Here is a 19,028-nt window from a genome sequence, read left to right as displayed (position 1 = left end):
TAATACACTGAAATTATTTTCTTAACAAAGGTGATATAGAAAAACATCGATCATCACTATTTTATGTCCTAGGAACCCAAGCACCGTGGAGACCGTATGGAAGGCCGTATGGGAACTTAGCACGAGCGATCTCTTCGAACGACGAGCCATCGAGCAGCAACGCGTATCCTTCTCCGTTCTTCTGGCTCACCATGGTTATCACAACGCCTACAACAAAAATACCACAACCATCAAAGGTTTTAACAGACTATATATTGATCAGGGAATACCAAAGTAAAAAAAGAAAAAAAAAATGACATATTTAATTACCATCGTCTTCCTCGGTCGCCCCGGGACGAGCAACGAAGAAGGGCTCAGATGGGATTGCGCCTTCCTCGTGCCAGGTCTTCGCCTTCTTCGCATCGAAATCGAGCTTCGACACGGTGTTGGGGAAATTGCACGGACGGTGGGCCCCCATGGCGTAGGCGTAACGGTAAGGCTTGCCCAAGAAGTTAGGGTTTATGCTACACATGTCCATCCCTCTCCCGTGTTCGTTCGGGTCCATCGCCGCATCCAACTCTCCCATCGGACTCCCATCCAAGGGAATCCTAAACCTCCCAACCCTGACCACCACACCACAGTATATATATCATAGAAACAATCAATTAAGAACACAATATATAGAGATATATACCTGGCCATAGGCAACACATCTTGGTCACCGAAGGAGCGGAGGTCGTGGAGCTTGAGGGTCTGGAGGATCGTAGGGTCGGCTTCGTGCTCGCAACCGTGAGCAATCACGGCCGTGACTCTTCCGTCCTCGTCGCGCTCCTCGTACGCGTTGATGAAGTGGAATACTATAAAGTTTGGAACTTCCACGCTCGCAACCTTTTGTTAATAAAAAATAAAAATAAAAAGCATATAAGTTTGGACAGGAGGAAAAAAAAATATCATATAAACAAAGGGTAGATCAATTCATACGATTTTGCCGCTGGTCTTGCACATGATGTGGACGAAGCCCTTGGACTCGGGTTGCCACTCGAACTTGAAAAGCTCGGCCGGCTCGGCCTTGAGAAGATTCTGGGCGGAGTATCGGAGAGGCATCTCCGGGATCACCACGTAGTTCTCGGTCACGGGGAACGAGTGGACCCACCCGGGGAACCCGGGCCCACGGCAGTCAACTCTCCCGATGACCTTCCTCTCGTTTGAGCCGGGAACCATCCGGACTGCGATGTAGCCGGGTTTGACTAGGTCAGGCAAGAGAGTGATGAACTCGGACTCTGTCACGATGGGATGAGCCGCGTGGATGAGCCCACCGAGCGAGTCCGTGTACTCTAACTTCCCGACGGTGTCGAGGGTGTCGGGGTCCACCACGATGGAGCCCTTCTGAGTCTCCGTCAGGCAGATCACCCTGCCGTCGCCGAGCCGGACGACGCCGGTGTTGGCGTTGTCGGTGAGGGACTTGCCGGAGAAGAGGTTGGCGAGCTCGCCCATGTAGGACATGAAGTTGTCGGGTTTGGGGACCTCGGAGAACTCGCGGTAGCAGATCTTATTGTTGGCCACGGCGGCCTTGTACGCCTCCGACTCGATCTGGCGGTGGCCGGCGACGAGACGGCCGTCGTTGAAGTCGAGACGGACGAGAGTAGCGTAACCGTCGAACATGTGGCGGAACTCGTAGTCGCCGATGTGCCACAGTCCGGGTCCGTTGCGGAGGTACGTCCCGTTCTGCATGGCAAATAATGACAACCATGCACGGCCACGTGAATAAAATCTTTTATCAAAATGAAATAATAATTAATAATGCATGCACGTGATGCCACGTTGCTTAAAGTCGGCTTGAAATTTAACCTTGATTTTTTTTTTTTTTTAAGTTGACTAAGATTACTAACCGTTTTTCTTTCTAATTTTTTCAAATAATTTAATTTCAAATCGTTTTTTTACCAAACATTTAAGATAGTCGATCTTTTTGGTTAATTTTGATTGAGTCGTCAGAGATGCTTTGACTATTTAAACCGATCAAAAGCCCACAACTAAACGTGAGTTAATTACCAGCCATTTCGGAATCTCTCCCTCGACGACTAGCTCGCCTTGCCACCTCTCCTGCTTAACGCTGCTCCACGCCACGTGACGATCGCCGGTCGGAGCCACCGCCGTAGACGACGGCTGAGCAGCCGCTTTGGCGTTGACTGTAGTGGAGCTCCGACGGTTGACTAATTTGGAGGAGGAGAGTCTCTTTGAGAAACCAGAGGAGAGCTTGTTTGGGATTGCGTTTGGCTTCTGAAGCAGAACTGGGGTGTTACCAATCGCCAGAGATGAAGCGATTGAGGCCATTATATTAATAACCGGATTAAATTACAACAAAGAAACAAGAGAGATCGATGGAAGGTATTTTTGGAGCTGTTAAAGACGATTGTTTGTATGGTGAGTGGTGAGTGTTTGATCCAGGACACACATGGCTATATATATATATATAGATGGATATATGTCGGAATTAATGCTTTGACAAATTACATAGTTAATTAGTCGGAACATGGATTTTATCCGTTAATAAATTTAGAGTCAGAGGTCAATTAATTAGTAGTGTCTGTGCGTCTGTTAAAAAAAGTGCAACAATATGCATGTCATATTAATTAACGTGCGTATATGCGCGATGCTTAAATGGTGTTGGTATGAGCAAATCGATTTGCATGTCGACTTGAGCGGTGTGTTTCCATTCCCAACATACATTAAAAGACACGTCCTTCTTTTTCAACGGCATAGAAATGGTAGTATAGCTAGCTAGAAAACTGAACCCTTTTCAACAATTCCTTGTCGCCTAGTTAGCAAACAGCCTTTGTAGTACATATGACACCATTACAGAAGACCCATTGGAAAATACTAGAGAGAAAATGACAGGAAACTACGGGGCTGCAAACCTCATGAGGGTACTTAACCTCATGAAGAAAAAATATCCCTAAAATTTGTATGTTAGCTCACATGAAAAAAATTAAGTCAAACTAAATTAAGTAGCCTAATAAATGTAGAAAAAGGGCATTAAGCCCAAAATCAAAATTTGAAACACCTGACTATATATAAATTAATGATCTAAATCACTGAAACAACGATATCGATATATGCTGCAAGTTTAATTTATTGAAAAACGTTTATTATTGACGAGTATATTAAACAACAATTAATTGAGTAATTAAGCCACTAAAATTTGGAGATTTGTTAATAACTTTTTTAGTAAATTTTAAGAAAATAACCTATTAGGTGATGTGGTATTGTTTGGACATTTTAGCATTCTACTTATGTTTTTGGAGCCTGATAATTATTTATAATTATTAACGAATATTTATAACTACGATTTTTAGATTCGTTAATAAAATCTCATAGTTATTATTTACTTAAAATTTATCAAAAGTTGACTATATTGCTAAACTTGAATTTTCATATTGCTTTATATCTAGAGACTACGAGTTTAATTCATATTGCTAAACATATAGAGGTATAATATTAGCAAATGTTTTATATTATTTTTTGGGTCCATTAGGTATATAGTCATATTTACTGTTTCACATTTCTATATAGTCAACGTTTTGTAAATCTTAGGTAAATAGTCATGTCCATGTATTTACACGCGTAAAATGACTAAAATACCCTATCGAAATTCCCACTAAAAAATTCCCAACATTTAAAATTAAATAAAATTTATTTTGAATATAAATTAGTAATTGTGATAAACATGGAAAACAAAAATCCACCACAAGATTTTAATCTTCCATATATTAAGGAATCAGTTGACTATTCTGTTATTATCTTTATTTAGGGTCATTTTTTCATATAATTATTTAAAATGATTTTAAAACATTTTGAGACAATTTGACGTTTCATATTAACGACTATTTATAGTAATGCATTTTTATTATTGCATATTAACGACTATTTACAATTATTAACTTGTAATTTACGAACATTTTTCAGTTAATCTGTTGACTATTTACGATATATTGATTTTTTTTTCATTACAAAATAAACAAATATTTACACTATTATGTACAACTATTTACAACTGATTATAACTATTTACATAAATTTAAAAATATTTACAGACGACACAAAACTCTTAAGAGATACTAAATGGGCCTATGCCAGTAACACCATAACCGATCTCCGCAGTTCGCTCGATGGAGGTGTGCCTCTCGTCAATATGCCTATGCTAGGAAGATCATAATCGGCCTCAAACTCATCGGATCCCATAGTCCTCGCATTCCTTCTCGGCCTCGTCGGATCCCATAGTCTTCGCATCAGCCATATACCAGAAATCTTTCGATTTCAAGAAATCACGTAACAAAGCTAGGCACAACAATCAATCAAAATGATTCAAGATTTTGACTCAAAATAATAAAGAGGAAAAAAAAGGAAGCCCAACACGATACGAAACCCTAAAGCGGAGATCGATGGGTCAGATCGGAAGTTTAACATCGACGATTTGCGTCGGAGTTGGTCGGTGATCGACGAGATTGACAGATCGGGAATTGGAGAGCATGAGAGGCTGATCGTGGCTCCCTAAATCCTCAACGGCGTCGTAATCGTTGGAGGTTTCTAGGTTGATGCAAGAACACTGCTCCAGATAAGCGAAGAACGCCAATGCCATGTAGGCTCCGTGAATTCCGACTACGCCATTGAGCTACTCATAGGTGTTATGTCCCTGGTTTTTCATGGAGGCGATGAGAGAGAGAGAGAGAGAGAGAGAGAGAGAGAGAGAGATAGAGAGAGAAATGAAGGATTTGATTATTGAAATTTTGAAAAATTTAATTGCAAAATTAATAATAAAAAATTGTTTCAATTTTGAAATGGAATGAAACATATAAATTTTAATTGAAATTTTCGAATTTAAAATAAGGGGCAAACCAGGAATGCATAAAAATACGTCATCTTTATGACTATTTATCTCATATTTAAGAAACGGATGTTATATAACAATCTCAAACGTTTTAATTGGCTAATTACCTAATTTTTTATTATTTTTTTACTTTAAAAAAATAGGGTTTCCGATTGTATATCATCTTTTAACATAAACATAAGAAATGAGAAAAGTTTATAGAAAATTGAAACTAATGATGTCTGTAGTTGACAATAATCATACCGCTACATTTTATATCAACCGTTGACAATAATCATACCGCTACATTTTATATCCTCAAGTACGTTTGTGCATGCTTGTCGTCATGCCTGTCGTAATACCAACAAGTATACTAGTGGTTTTATTTTATAGAGATAGTGACGACAATATTAATTCATGCATAAGTGAAAAGTTATGGTTTTATTTTTTGGTTTGTGATCCTAGAGCTGACTTTGATCGGATCTTACGCTGGACAAAAGTGTTCTTAGGATCTCCGAGATATTAGGTCGGTAAGTGTGATTTTTGGGGAGTAATACAATAATACATGATCATGATATAGCATCAGGTGCGACTTTTGAATTATATGTTGATGAAGCCCTTGGACAATGGGAGCCTTTTGAACTTCAATAGCTCACCCGCGCGCTCCGCCTTGAGAAGATTAGGTGTCCTGTATCATAGGGACATCTTGGTGTTAGAAAATATTACGTAAATAATATTTATTTTTAGAAAAAGATAGATAATTTAATAGTAGAAATAATAAAATAAATAAAAGATAACAACAACAATATCAGAACTATTGATCACCGACTAAAAATAAAAACAAAGCAAAACCGTCCAGCATCATGCCATTCAATGCACAGTACAACATTAATTCCCATCATAACAAAACAATTTATTTGTGGAATTAAAAATCTTTATGAAGTGACAATTGGAATAAAAAGATAAGGATTGGCCCAAAGTCCAAGTCCGAGACATTCCCGAAACTCGAGACCGGCTCGGCGGCGCGCGTGTGTGCGCGAGGGGTTAAGAGTTAACTCATCCACACTCTCCTCTCTTGCATTTGCTTATCTATTAAAGAAAGAGGATAGTATATATATATACACAACACAACACACTTACCCAACCCATGTGAGACTATTGAAATTTATTTCATTTACACATAACAAATGTACTCTTTAACCATACTTTGAGCATCAATTTCTCATTCATTATAGCTCCGATTATGGCAAACTTTAAACAATCAGAGCTCAATTTTACAAACTATTAATTGGTCGTGATCCTCTCGTCGAGCACATGATTTTTCACTATTTTTAGTCAACATTAGGTATCAAAATTTGATATTTGTTGTATTGACTACAAAGACAAACGGTGTTTTCCGATGAACTTGTGAACAATCATTATTACTAAAGGTACGACTATTATATTCGCAGCAAAGACTTTCAATTTGTATATATCTCGACACCTAATTCTTATGGGAATTATTACGCTACAATTACAAAAAACTGAATGAAAAAAAACTGAAATCCTTATCAAACAGTTATTTGAAAAAAACTGCAAAAATTTTTTAGACTACAACTATATGAAAACAAAAACAGAAAACAAAAACAGTTTCAGTGAACTACCAAACAGGCCCTAAAATACATGTAAATTTAATTTTTAAATGTAGTCTCATGCTTGGTTAACCTTGTCCTAAATAAATTGTTAAAAACTGGTTTTAATAGTTTTTTATGTTTATAAAAAAATACAAATTTTATTCTATTTTATAAAAGTTTCATCCATATTCCATACATTGAAAAGTACAACTACCAATTTTTTTTATTTTAAAAAATACTCTTAAGATATATGAATTTCGACCCCTAACCGTGACATATGAAAGCGCGTTAATTTTTTAATTTCCTCCGGTCCTCAAAGGCTTGTCGGGCTCGAACTCCGCCTTCAAAGTTGGCAAGGTAACAGTGGATTTCGTCACAAAAAATGTGGACGCTATGTAAATACGGAGGTTCTCCAAACCAATGACATGCTCTCAATTTCTACTCATTTTAGCGCAAAATGTTAATGTAAAAAAGAAACACTTAGGATCCATGTGGCGAGATAAAAACCGGAACTTGTGATCACTCATAGACCAGAGGGTCGTAGACTCCTCATATTGAAGATCTGGTCTCATCGGAAAAGTCGATTTACAACCTGAAAAGAGAATAAGTGAGCTAATGGGGCGAGAGCGTGCTCTCTGGCGCTCAATATTAATCTAATTGCTATATAAAGTGAGAGGCCATTTTTAGTCTTAGAGAGAAGTTTAATGTGAGTGAGGGGAAAATTTTTGTTAAACTAAGAGAAAATTACCTAAAATTTGTGTGGAATAAAGTATTTATATGAGTGTCTTACGAGTATTAGGGTTATAAGGATGGACCGGCACTCTTGGCGAGTGGGAGGGCCGACCCTTTTGGCAAGAGGGAGGCCCGACCTCCCTAGTTGGCCCTTCTTGATCATCTAGTTGGTCTTCCTGGCTGACCCTCCGACGGCTTGCCTTACCGACCTTCTTGATAAGTCCAAACTAATTAAAATCACATTTTTTTTAATAAAATTTTCTAGAGGCATTCTATTAAAAAAAAAGTATAATGCCAATTTGTACAAACATCATATATTTGTTAACCACAAAGGATAAGACATCAAGACAAAAACAATTCAAGACTAGTTAAAACCGGATGAAAGTACACTGTGTGTGAACTCCTGACCAACGGAAAGTAAATCACACTAAATTTCCAGCAACTCATAAGCTTTTTCGAAAAAGCACTCAGAGGTTAGTGGATGAACTAAAACGGTCGAGGACCACCGACTGTGGACAAATGCATTTGAGTGTCCGCACTGCTAAAATACCAATAGACCACTTGAACAAAAATCCAAAAGGTGACTAAATCATCTTCGGTACACAAAAATCATCAAAGAGTTGCGGACATAAGATCAAAGTCTTAACAACCATAAGGAAAAATTAAAGTAAAGTAATTAAAACATCAACCAAACATGATAAACTATCTAATATAGCTAAAATTCTAACTAGAACAACCCAAAAAATTCACCCTCCAAAAGTTCACCCACCAATTTTCATCGCGTACCAAAACACCACACATTTTCCCAAATCAAAATCGGTCCCCTAAAGTCGGGAGTTGAGGCTTGTAGACAACACACCACCACATCAAGAGACACAAAACCCTCACCATCATAAACATTGAGGCCAGGATCAACAGGACCGATGGGGAAGGCCGAAACACCATTGGAGACGACAGACTCAACGATGGTGGAACGAAAGCCATCGGGGCCAAACTGCGGGAGGCGACGCCGCCGAACAAATAGATTTGGTGAGGGATTCTGTATTAACTGTGCAGAAGGCTTACATAGGTCAAAGAGCCCAGGTTGTCGGGGTTTAAGAACGGATTGAGAGAAACTCCAGTGATAACACCACCGAAAACCTCTTGAGATTGTCAAGAATAATCAACCAAAAAACACCTGCAAACACCCACACACAGATGATGAAGCGTCTTGAAAACAACCGGGAACTTCGCTGGAGAAGCCAAAAGCTGGCATGAGAAAGGTGGAAAGTGGCAAGGCAAAGTGGTGGAGATCTAAGAAAAATGGATTATTTGAGAGATTGAGACTAAATTAATAAGCACATCCACCGCCGGCAAAGCTTCCCCCTTAGGTCGGAGGCACCCTGGTGGTTAGACTAGGGCGGAGAAGGCGGTTTGTTTTATTTTATTCAATTTCGATAACGGTTTGTTTTTCTGTTTTGGTGCAGATGAACTCACATTTTATTGTTTTGTGCAGTTTTAAGCTTAGTCGGTGTATATTATATTTACTGTAAAAAAAATTTGAATTAATACTGGAATCTTTTTATATTTATCATATTCATATTGATATAATGAAAATATCCTACATAATTTGCTATTGATTATAGATAAAGAAATTTTCATCATAGTATAGCCAAAAATTAATATTCATCAACAAGTAATTAATAATGATATTTTAGGGTGACTTGACATGCCTATAATACAAGGAAAACTTGATAAACTAAGCATAAGGATACTTCACATTTGATAATCAAGTTCCATATTAAACATTTTAAGAAAATCAAACTTTTGGATAGATAAAACATCTAAAATATCATTGTTATCAAAATTCGAAACAATTAGAAAGATGAAAACAAAAACTTTGAAAATAAATTTAAGTGATTTTGTAGTTTTTTGCCTTAATCTTTTTAACCGTTTCAAAGGTTTTGCTTTTATTTTTCTAGTGATTTGAAGGTTTTTGCCTTCATCTTTCTAATAGTTTCAAAGTTTTTTTTATAAGGATATTTAAACTTGAATTTTTAAAACTGTTTAACATGAAACTTAGTTTTCAAATGTGAGATAACTTTATTAAAAAAAAAAAATTATTCCATCTAACGTATTCCCCATGGATGCAGGAATAGCGACATGAATTAAATTTCCGGTCCAAGCCCGAATAGTCATAGAAAATGATGATTGAGACGAGATCATATTTCATGAATATGATATCCAATGTGATGTATGAAATATATAACAAAGGTGAAGTGTCAGAGTATTTCTATTGATCAGTCATATCATATAAGCCCGAGTCGGACATCCAATTGCTTCAATTTAAATCATTTGAAAAGGTGTCCTAGATATTATATATAAAAAAAAAAAATGTACACTCAAATCTATTTATCAATTCAACAGAAATCAAGAGGTGATGCAGGTCCCAATAAGGAGACTAAATCAATCAAAGCCCTTAATCTTTTTTTTTGGTTTCTATTTTTATTAGATTAATTTCTATTAATATATGATAAATATATATATATATATATATATATATATATATATATATATGTACTGGTGGATACATCCTATCTACTCGCACATATCATATACATCATGACCGATCTGAGGGTTAAGCTACTTAGGTAATGGTCTAAGGCCCTAAATTTTATGCGTAAAAAAAAATCTAAAAAACCTCAAATTTTAGGAAAAGAAGCTTCAATTTTTGTTAAAAATAAAATATTATACCTTATTTTTCTTAATATATGTTTAAAAAATCCTAATTATTTTTTTCTCTTAGGTCAGATAATATTTTGGACCGCCCCTGTATACATGTACTATTTGTATACGTAAAGGAAACAAAAAGTCCATTTTGTCAGAATCGGATGTTATTAAACTATAATATATTTTGACCATGGAAAATCAACTTATGAAGATATATGTCTGATGTGTATTCTGAAATCTGAATTGAATAAACAGCCACAAAATCAGCAACCTGAGATTCACTTAACACACAAATTTTGCGTGCTAAAAAATATGGGTCAAAGTCAATCTAATACATGAGCGAAGAAGAACTCGCTTTTCATGTTCAAAGAAAGCGAAGAAGGTTTCTTTTGGTTGGAGCGTGGCCAGCATAATGAAAAACAAGTTCTTGGACTGAAGTGGATTGAGTAGTTTTATGTATTATATCATGCGTTATGCTAAGTGGGGTTTGTCTAATTATTAGATATATCTAGTATAATAGGTTTGATAATATTATCAAGCCTAATTTTATTTTCTTGCTATATGTCAAATAGTTTGAGGTCAAAAGAGAACACACATGAGACTGTCGAAACCGAGTTGAAATCTCAGGCTAATCTTCCAATCAATACTATGAACATGTGGATTAATACCAACAAAATATATAAATATGCATACCTTATTTTGGACTAATACTTGTGACTAATTGCAAAAAATAATAATTGATTTATTTCTTAGCAGATTTTTTCAAGTAATATATTTGTGTTATGAAAAGTTGCCTATATATATTTTCTAAATTAATTGTTTAAAATGACCAAATTAACTTAGAATAATATACATTTTTAGTTAACTTCTGTAATATATATATATATATATATATATATATATATATATATATATATATATATATATATAACAAGCAATATATTTCCCACGTTGTTGCCGAATAATTAATATATTTTAATCTGGATGAAGAAATATATAGAGATACGTTCAAATATTTAGATTTGAAAAAATGTATTTAAAGTTTTTTGAAGATATTTTTATCTTTGTGATAACAAAAAATAAAAATAAAAATCTGAACGAATGAGCACTACTTGCGTTTAAATCAGTCCAATCTCTTATTTTTTTCTTAAAAAAAATCATAAAACACAATGAACAGTGGTGTTTTGTGAGTATCCACCCCTCCTTTACTTTATATATTATATATATATAATGTAAATAGATCACGCTTTCGGACAAGGAAATAATAATTAAGAAAATAATCATTTAATGGTTATGTTCCAAAAATTAAACTTAAATTGACTGTGTATGTGAAAACATAGTAAACAAAGCTGAGAATAAAATTTCATACTTGTGTGCCTGTTTATTGGTAAACAAGCACGATCACAATCCTCCACTAATATATAGCTAACTTCTGTTGAAATTCCTTTCACTATTTGGTTAATATTAAACCATAATTGTAAGAGGACCAAACTTGGCTATACCGGTCAATTACTAATACTTCTCTCTCATACATTCGATCACATTCCACTATGGTTGTATTGAATTTCAAATAGACTATCTCTTCCTGTCTATATATACTATTTCCTTACTATATATAGACAGGAAGAGATAGTCTTCATCACACAATAAAAATAAACAAATCAATTAACTCATTCTCATATTCTCTCAAGTCATATAGCCTACTCTTTCTCTCCAACGAAAATACTTCGAAAGATGTCAATAACAAGAAACTATTCACTCCTCCCTTCACTAATGCTCATAATACTTGTTTCTCTTTCATCCTCTCTCGCCCTAGACGAGTCTTTAATAAGCCCGAAATCTAAAATTCGAAACGCAAATGGAATTATGACAAGGCTTAGCCGAGCAATCACGCCTTCACCGAAGAGTGTATTCATTAACGTGGATGGTTTTGGCGCTAAGGCTGATGGAACAGACGATAGCCAGGTAAATTACACCGAAATTAAATTAATGATATGCTTAATTGATTCATTGATAGTGTAGCCTATTAAAGTATGTTAATTGATTATTTTCTATTTATATTAAAAAAGGCATTTAACAAGGCTTGGAGTAGCGCTTGTTCCTCTAAAGAAGAGAGCATAATTTATGTGCCAAGAACCAAAGTTTATCACCTTAAGCCAATCAAGTTTTCAGGGCCTTGCAAGTCCTCCATTACAATGAGGGTGAGTTTGTATTAGTAATTAATGAATCAATTTTTTTTATATTAAAGTTGATTAACTAATAATTAACAAGATTTTTAATGATTGTGATGAATTATGAATAGATTTCGGGGGTGATAAAAGCGTCGCCACATCATTCGGATTACGAAAGCGACAGAAGGCATTGGATGGTGTTTGAGGGAGTTCAAAACTTGAGAGTTGAAGGTGGTGGCACTATCAATGGCAATGGAAGGAAATGGTGGCTCAACTCTTGCAAAATTAATAAAGCACTTGTAAGTGTTCAATTAATATATATTTATATAGTTAGTGTGATCTTATTTTAATCATGCATATATACATGGGTTCTATAGCTAACTATCTTCATTTCATTTTCTTCGTCCAACAGCCTTGCAAGCGTGCCCCGACTGTAAGTTGATAAATTTAATAATCCTTTTGAATTAATTTATTATTTCAAATGGAAATTAGTCTTATATATTAATAAACTTTTTATTTTTAATTGATGTAGGCTGTGACATTTTATGAGTGCACCAATCTAGTAGTGGCCAATTTGAGGTTCAAAAATGCACAGCAAATGCATTTAACATTTCAGAAATGTTTGAACGTAAAAGCGGTGAATCTGAAAGTAATTGCACCCGGAAACAGCCCCAACACTGACGGAATTCATGTCACCGCAACTCAAAACATTCACATCATGAATTCTCTCATAAGAACAGGTATTCCATGCTCTATTATTTTCTACGTACTAATAATGATAAATATATATACTTGATTTTTTTATTAATTACTTTCTCCTATATGTGAAGGTGACGACTGTATTTCAATAGTGAGTGGATCAAAAAATGTTAGAGCTACAGACATAATTTGTGGATCTGGCCATGGGATAAGGTATTTATTTATAAATTGGCATTTATGAATACAATTTATATATATAGTGATGACGTCTCGGTTCTTAATAACTAATATACAATCATTCAGCATTGGAAGCTTAGGAGCTGGGAATTCAGAAGCTGAGGTTTCAAATGTGTTTGTGAATAGAGTCAGATTTACAGGAACTACAAACGGAGTGAGAATTAAGACCTGGCAGGTAAATAAATAATATCTATCGAAATTCAGTTTTATTTATAAATAAAAGTATCATTTGATTCAGCGTCATTTTTATTGCAGGGAGGTTCAGGATATGCGAAGAACATAATATTCCAAAACATATTAATGAGAAATGTGAGCAACCCAATTATCATTGACCAAAACTATTGTGATCAGCAGGAACCATGTCACCAACAGGTAATTAATTATTTCTACCAAATATAATATGAATATGATCATCATGCTCCCTTTATTTTTGTATAACCCTAATATTGTCGTTCATATTTAAGTAAATACAAAAAATGTTAATATATTTATCTATGGGATATATATAATATATGCCTCAGCCGTGGAGATAAGCGATATTAAATACATAAATATAAAAGGGACAAGTAATTCAAAAGTGGCTGTGAAGTTGGATTGTAGCAAAAGCGTCCCATGCAAAGGCGTTTCTCTTCACGACGTGGGGTTCGGGCGCGAAGGAGACGACGGTCACGTTGAAGCTTCTTGTCAAAATGTGAAGCTCAACAGAATTGGAAGTGTTTTTCCCAAATGCTCTTGATTTTATTTATTTAATTATAGTTAGCTTTATTCATCAAATTGGCCCTATGGTAATTGTTACCTATATGTGGCCTCATATTTTTCTTTTTTCTTTCCCATTATTTTCTTTCTTGATTATACGTATCCATTCGTTTTACACATTTTATATTATTTTAAGGACTTGGTCAATTGTTGATTAGGATTTCTTGTATTTGCATTGTTTTAAACCTTAAATTAATGGTCCGAATGAAATATTTTTTTTTATTTTATAGAAATTTACTAAAAATGAGCATTTTTTTTATGCTATGGGCTACATCGTTTCAAAATAAAGAAGAAAAAAATGGGGACTAAGACCAAATTACTATTTTTCTTGTACCTACAAGGACTAACTGAGCAATATTAAGTACCATATTAGCGATGATAAAAAGTCAAAGGTCAATTAAAACATACTAAAAAATAATTACCATGACGCAAATTTAGTATATATACAAGCACGAAGCCGATCTGACCCGAAGGTGTCGCCGATGGTTTGATGTTTTCGAAGGCACAAGCGTGCCGAATTTTACACGCCGATGGTCTTGCACCTTAACGCTTGCCGATAGTTGTGCACGAGGTCACGTCGGAGGTCCCGCGAACTCGTCTCGCCAAAGATTTGAGGTCGCCGATAGTTATTTTGAGCTTCGCGCCAAAAATATGGCTGATGATTCGATGGTCCATGATTATGCCGATATGGTTTGGCCCGCCGAGGATTTTGCTCGACAATGGTCTTGGGACGTTGGAGATCCAAGCTTCAAACTCTGCCGAAGGTTTCATGGACTCGTGTTACCGATGGTACGGACCTCGTCTATCTTGCCGATAGTCTTGTGTACATATATATACATACATATATATATATATATATATTTATATTTATGTATATATATTTTGTTAGAAATATTAAAATTATGTTGGGAATAAAGATAGATTATTATTAAGGGGAAAAAATGAAACAAAAAATTACAATTAGATTAAATAACGATGAATAGCAAAATAATAAAGAACCTTCACCGAAACAAGATGAAAAGAAAGTAAAAATGTCGAGGATTGTTGGACAGTTTCCTTGAAACTTTGTTGCTCTCCCACCGGTACAGGAACACTTGAGTAAGGCTTCCCAGGATACAACGATAAACTCGACGAACAATGGTACCACAAATTACGTCGAACAACGAACTAGAACCGAGGCAGAACTATCACCAAACTCGGACAAAAGAAGAAAAACAAAATTTCAGGGAACAACAAGAGAAAGAGGGAACAGTAGGGAATATGAAGGAATATCAACTTTTGGTCTATTCAAATGAGAGAAAAGAATGAAGCTTAAAGGACAAGCGCTTTGCTTCTGATGCAAAGTGGTATCCACGTGCATGCATGTGGAGCGCAGGCCCAAGCCCGAGATATTCCCGAAACCGGATCCGTGCTCGGCTCGGCTCGGCGGCGGCGCACGTGTGTGTGTGCGCGCACGTGAGGGTTAAGAGATAACCCACACACACTCTCTTCTTTTGCACTTGGATGACCACTAATCAAAGAGTATAGTATTTAAATACTAGCACGACACACATCCCCAACCAATGTGGGACTCTTGCAATTCCACTTTTACAACACAATATAAATGTGTTTTTTTAACCTACTTTGAGCATCAATTTCTCATTCATCCTCGGTCCGATTTTGGTAAACAAATATTCAATCTTATACCCCTCGTTACGAGGAATACATAACACTTGTAACTATTCAATTCCGATGAATAGACCCCACTCAAATTGCTGCCAGAAATCAACCATTTATTCAATATTATTCCAACATATTCATGCACACATTCTACGTAACCTTTTTTCTTATGTCTCATATATATATATGTATATATATATATATATATACATACATGTACCTAATAAGCTTTTTTTATATATATATCTTGTGTATGAGTATATAAATATTTACATATATATACATATATATTAGTATTCATGCATACAGTTACGTCTATGCATGCATTTGCATTTACGTATGACTTGTGTATGTAACTATGTCTATATATTTATGTATATATATATAAATTCATGCCAAACGTTTAGGTATACATATACATAGATATGTATATATGATTTTTGTTTTCGGACTGGGGGTATCGTTTTCGTGTTGTGATGCACCGTATAACCGATACTAAAATTATTTTTTGAGATGCACGGTTAGTTTTTTTTTTTTTTTCGGAGCCCCGAACGAAGATCCGAATGAGCACATCTCTAATTTCAACGAGTTGTGCGGGACGTTTCAAATCCACAACATAAACGCGGACGCCATCCGACTCCGATTGTTCCCATTTTCTCTCCGTGACCGGACAAAAGCATGGCTCAACTCGCTTCTCCCCAATTCCATCACCACATGGGAGGGGCTGTGCAACACCTTCCTCGCCAAGTTCTTCCCGTTCGAGAAGACGGCCCGCCTAAGAAACGCCATTCACAGCTTCGCGCAAATGGACGGTGAGTCCCTCCACTAAGCATGGGCACACTTCAAGGAGATGCTCCGAAAAATGTCCTAACCACGGGGTCACATTGTCAGTCCAACTTCAAACGTTCTACTGTTGCGAAAATAACTCGCGCACGCAAGCGTACGTGTGTCGCTCAAGTAATATAGAATGTAAATTCGAGATCGTACCCACAGAAACTAGTGAAACATCCATTTCCTAAAACTTGATGCTAATTAACTCCAAATAAAATTAAGAAGATGTTTGTAGCAAGAATAATAATAAAACTAAAGCAGAGAAAAAGATACGAGTTTTGCAAGATGAGAAGGTAGGGGTCACGACTTCACCGGAGCTAACTAGGTCGGGGGGGGGGTTTTCGGGTTCGAACAACAAATCTACTCCTATAAACGCTAATCTCACTCTGTCGAAATTATTCACTAGCCTCTCTCGAGTGTTCTAGAAAACCTATGTAATTGACGGATTATTATCCTCTCGGCATCTAATCCTATAAAAACAATCACACGCAATGAAAAAAGAGTTAAAACGATTACATAAATTGCCTAGATTTTCTAACCTAGGATCAACTATGAAGCCATGAATAGACGCATGATTACCAATTCTCTCTCGAGTAATAAACAATCCTAGATAACAATTCTAATGGTGATCAAGCACTAGAAAGCATTAAACATGATTCATGACAAGCAATTAATAGATGGAGTAAACAAGCATAATCTAACCTAACACAACCCCCTTCCCATTGTCAACCCTAGCTACATCGTAACCCCATAGAAATCTAGCCGCTAAAGAAACCCATGATAATCAAAACACAAAGCAAAATAATCAAGAGAAATAAGATGAGCATGGAAAGCAGAAACGAATTCATATTGAAATTTAAACGAAGTTCAACAATATTTAAAAGAGAATAATAAAATAAAAGTAAAGGAAGAAGGAGAAACAATGGTTGTGAGTTCAAGTGAGTCGCCGGAGTTGTCGATTCCAACGAAGAACGCTCGCTCTCTCTCTCTCTAAGCAATGCTCTCTAAAACAACCTAAAAGCAATAAGGAAATTAAAAATAAAAGCAAAAGTATGTTTCTAGGTTACAAGAGTGGTTTATATAGGAACTTAGGTGATTTTCGGAGATCAAATGGGCTTTTGATTGAATTGATTTGGCCCAAAATCTTCAAAAACGGAAACAATTCACGCCAAAGTGGAAGCCTCTCGTGACGCGCGAAACAAAGGTCGCGGCGCGATGATGTTGTCTAGAGGACGTCGCGGCGCTAGGAATGCTGCTGGAGGAGTTACGCCAAAGCCGAAAGAATGTCGCGGCGCGAGGTGCTCCAGAATTCTTCTTCTAATTCTTCTATGCTTCATTTTGACCCGTTTTTCGTCATAAACGCTTCCATTTGTCATCAAATACTCCGAGACTTCAATTAACACCATTTTCCTAAAATATGTTGCATAAACTTACAATAACCGTTAAAAACGCTTAAGGGCTAGCTCAATTCAACTCAAAAAAATTCGTTCATGCTCTCTAATGTCAAATTCTCAATTAAATCAACAATTATGAATTGAACACCATAATCATTTTCGTCGCTCACTCTCCACTAATGCCAAATACTTACCGAAGAAATCAATAGGGCTTTGTCGGCTTGTAACGTTAGGCTAGGGTTAATGGTGGGATAAAGAAGGAAATAGGCTTAAACGTTAACTTTCGCGTCTCCAATTTCATTAAAGACTTTCATTCTCTCAATGTACTCATTCCCTCATCCGACCCAACATTCTTAGCATAAATTATCGCCTTTTTGAAACATTTTCTATCTCTTGTCACATTCGAACCCAAAACCCCCCAAACTTCATCTCAACTCGGGTTTGTTTCTAACATACTAACCTCTAAACACTTACCACCATGCCAAACTAAAAGTAAAAAAAAATCACTGCGGTAAATAAACACTTTTTTTTCGACGGACCATATAAATAATGGAAAGATAACAATCACCGGCGTGGTGTAAACAAAAAAAAAACACGTAGAGGCTAGTTATATAATGTATAAACCCCAAACTAAAAATTCACTCAAAGTCTTTTAGGAGTCGCTAAGTTAACGGGGCTCTTTGTGGGATTTCAACAAATATGGGCTTGGCTTTTTCTGACTAAGTAACGAGAGAGGTTAGCGTTTGGCTTTTTCTGAAAAGGGTGCTCAAGGGGATGTTACGGGACGGCTTTTTGGCTTGGAGTGGCTAACAAAATTAAGGCCTAAATCACTTTTCCTCGGTTCGTATCAAGTCATTTCGCCTCGAAGAGGGCTAGAGCGGTTCTTACTGTTCGTGAGATAATGTCATTTAAAAACATGATCGAACTTCTAAGGACTACTCAAACCTCGGGACGGCGTGTGTGCATATAGGAAGGCAACTACTAGGATTGTGTCACGCAAACCACAGTCAAATCACAACAAAACGCATGCTTCTGTTTCAAAATTGACTCAAATCCGGAAAAAATAATACTAGCACCCTATGGTATCATTGGCACACAACGGATAAAAAAAAACACTCTAAACATTTTACTAACATGTGATCATCAACCAAAATTAAGAAAAGTAAAAAAAAAAGGAAAACAAAAAATATATACAAGTGAACCTCCGCAAAGGTAGTTACCCCCCAAACTTAGAAACTACGTTGCCCTCTGTTGGAATTGATCTAGGGTTTAAGAAAAAGATTAAACGCTTCGGGAAGCGGCGGAATTTTAAAAAATTTATTTTCAAGTAAAAATAGTTTTTACTAACCTAGATAAAGAGCAAGTACATGTAATTAAAAACTAT

The 19,028-nt window shown here is 36.1% G+C and overlaps 2 protein-coding genes across 2 annotated transcripts; one reads left to right on the top strand and one right to left on the bottom strand.

Moving 5' to 3' along the window:
- Window positions 1-61: 61 nt before the first annotated feature.
- LOC149407531 (carotenoid cleavage dioxygenase 8 homolog B, chloroplastic-like) lies at window positions 62-2,310 on the bottom strand. The gene is made up of 5 exons (XM_089620621.1): window positions 2,029-2,310; window positions 961-1,704; window positions 674-867; window positions 310-602; window positions 62-207 (listed from the first exon to the last, which is right to left on the bottom strand). The coding sequence occupies exons 1-5, from the start codon at window positions 2,308-2,310 to the stop codon at window positions 62-64; spliced, it is 1,659 nt and encodes a 552-aa protein (XP_089476747.1).
- Window positions 2,311-11,670: 9,360 nt separating this feature from the next.
- Window positions 11,671-13,835, top strand: LOC149407530 (polygalacturonase-like). The gene is made up of 9 exons (XM_089620611.1): window positions 11,671-11,862; window positions 11,967-12,098; window positions 12,200-12,367; window positions 12,481-12,501; window positions 12,601-12,808; window positions 12,899-12,980; window positions 13,071-13,179; window positions 13,260-13,376; window positions 13,519-13,835. The coding sequence occupies exons 1-9, from the start codon at window positions 11,671-11,673 to the stop codon at window positions 13,738-13,740; spliced, it is 1,251 nt and encodes a 416-aa protein (XP_089476737.1). The 3' UTR covers window positions 13,741-13,835.
- Window positions 13,836-19,028: the final 5,193 nt, after the last annotated feature.

Source organism: Urtica dioica, chromosome 1, assembly GCF_054948205.1.
Source record: "Urtica dioica subsp. dioica isolate 48M chromosome 1, U.dioica_male_clone48M_v1_H2, whole genome shotgun sequence".
NCBI classification, from domain to species: Eukaryota; Viridiplantae; Streptophyta; class Magnoliopsida; order Rosales; family Urticaceae; genus Urtica; species Urtica dioica.
Note: the sequence above shows the minus strand (reverse complement) of the source record. Positions and strands in the feature narration are given on the sequence as shown.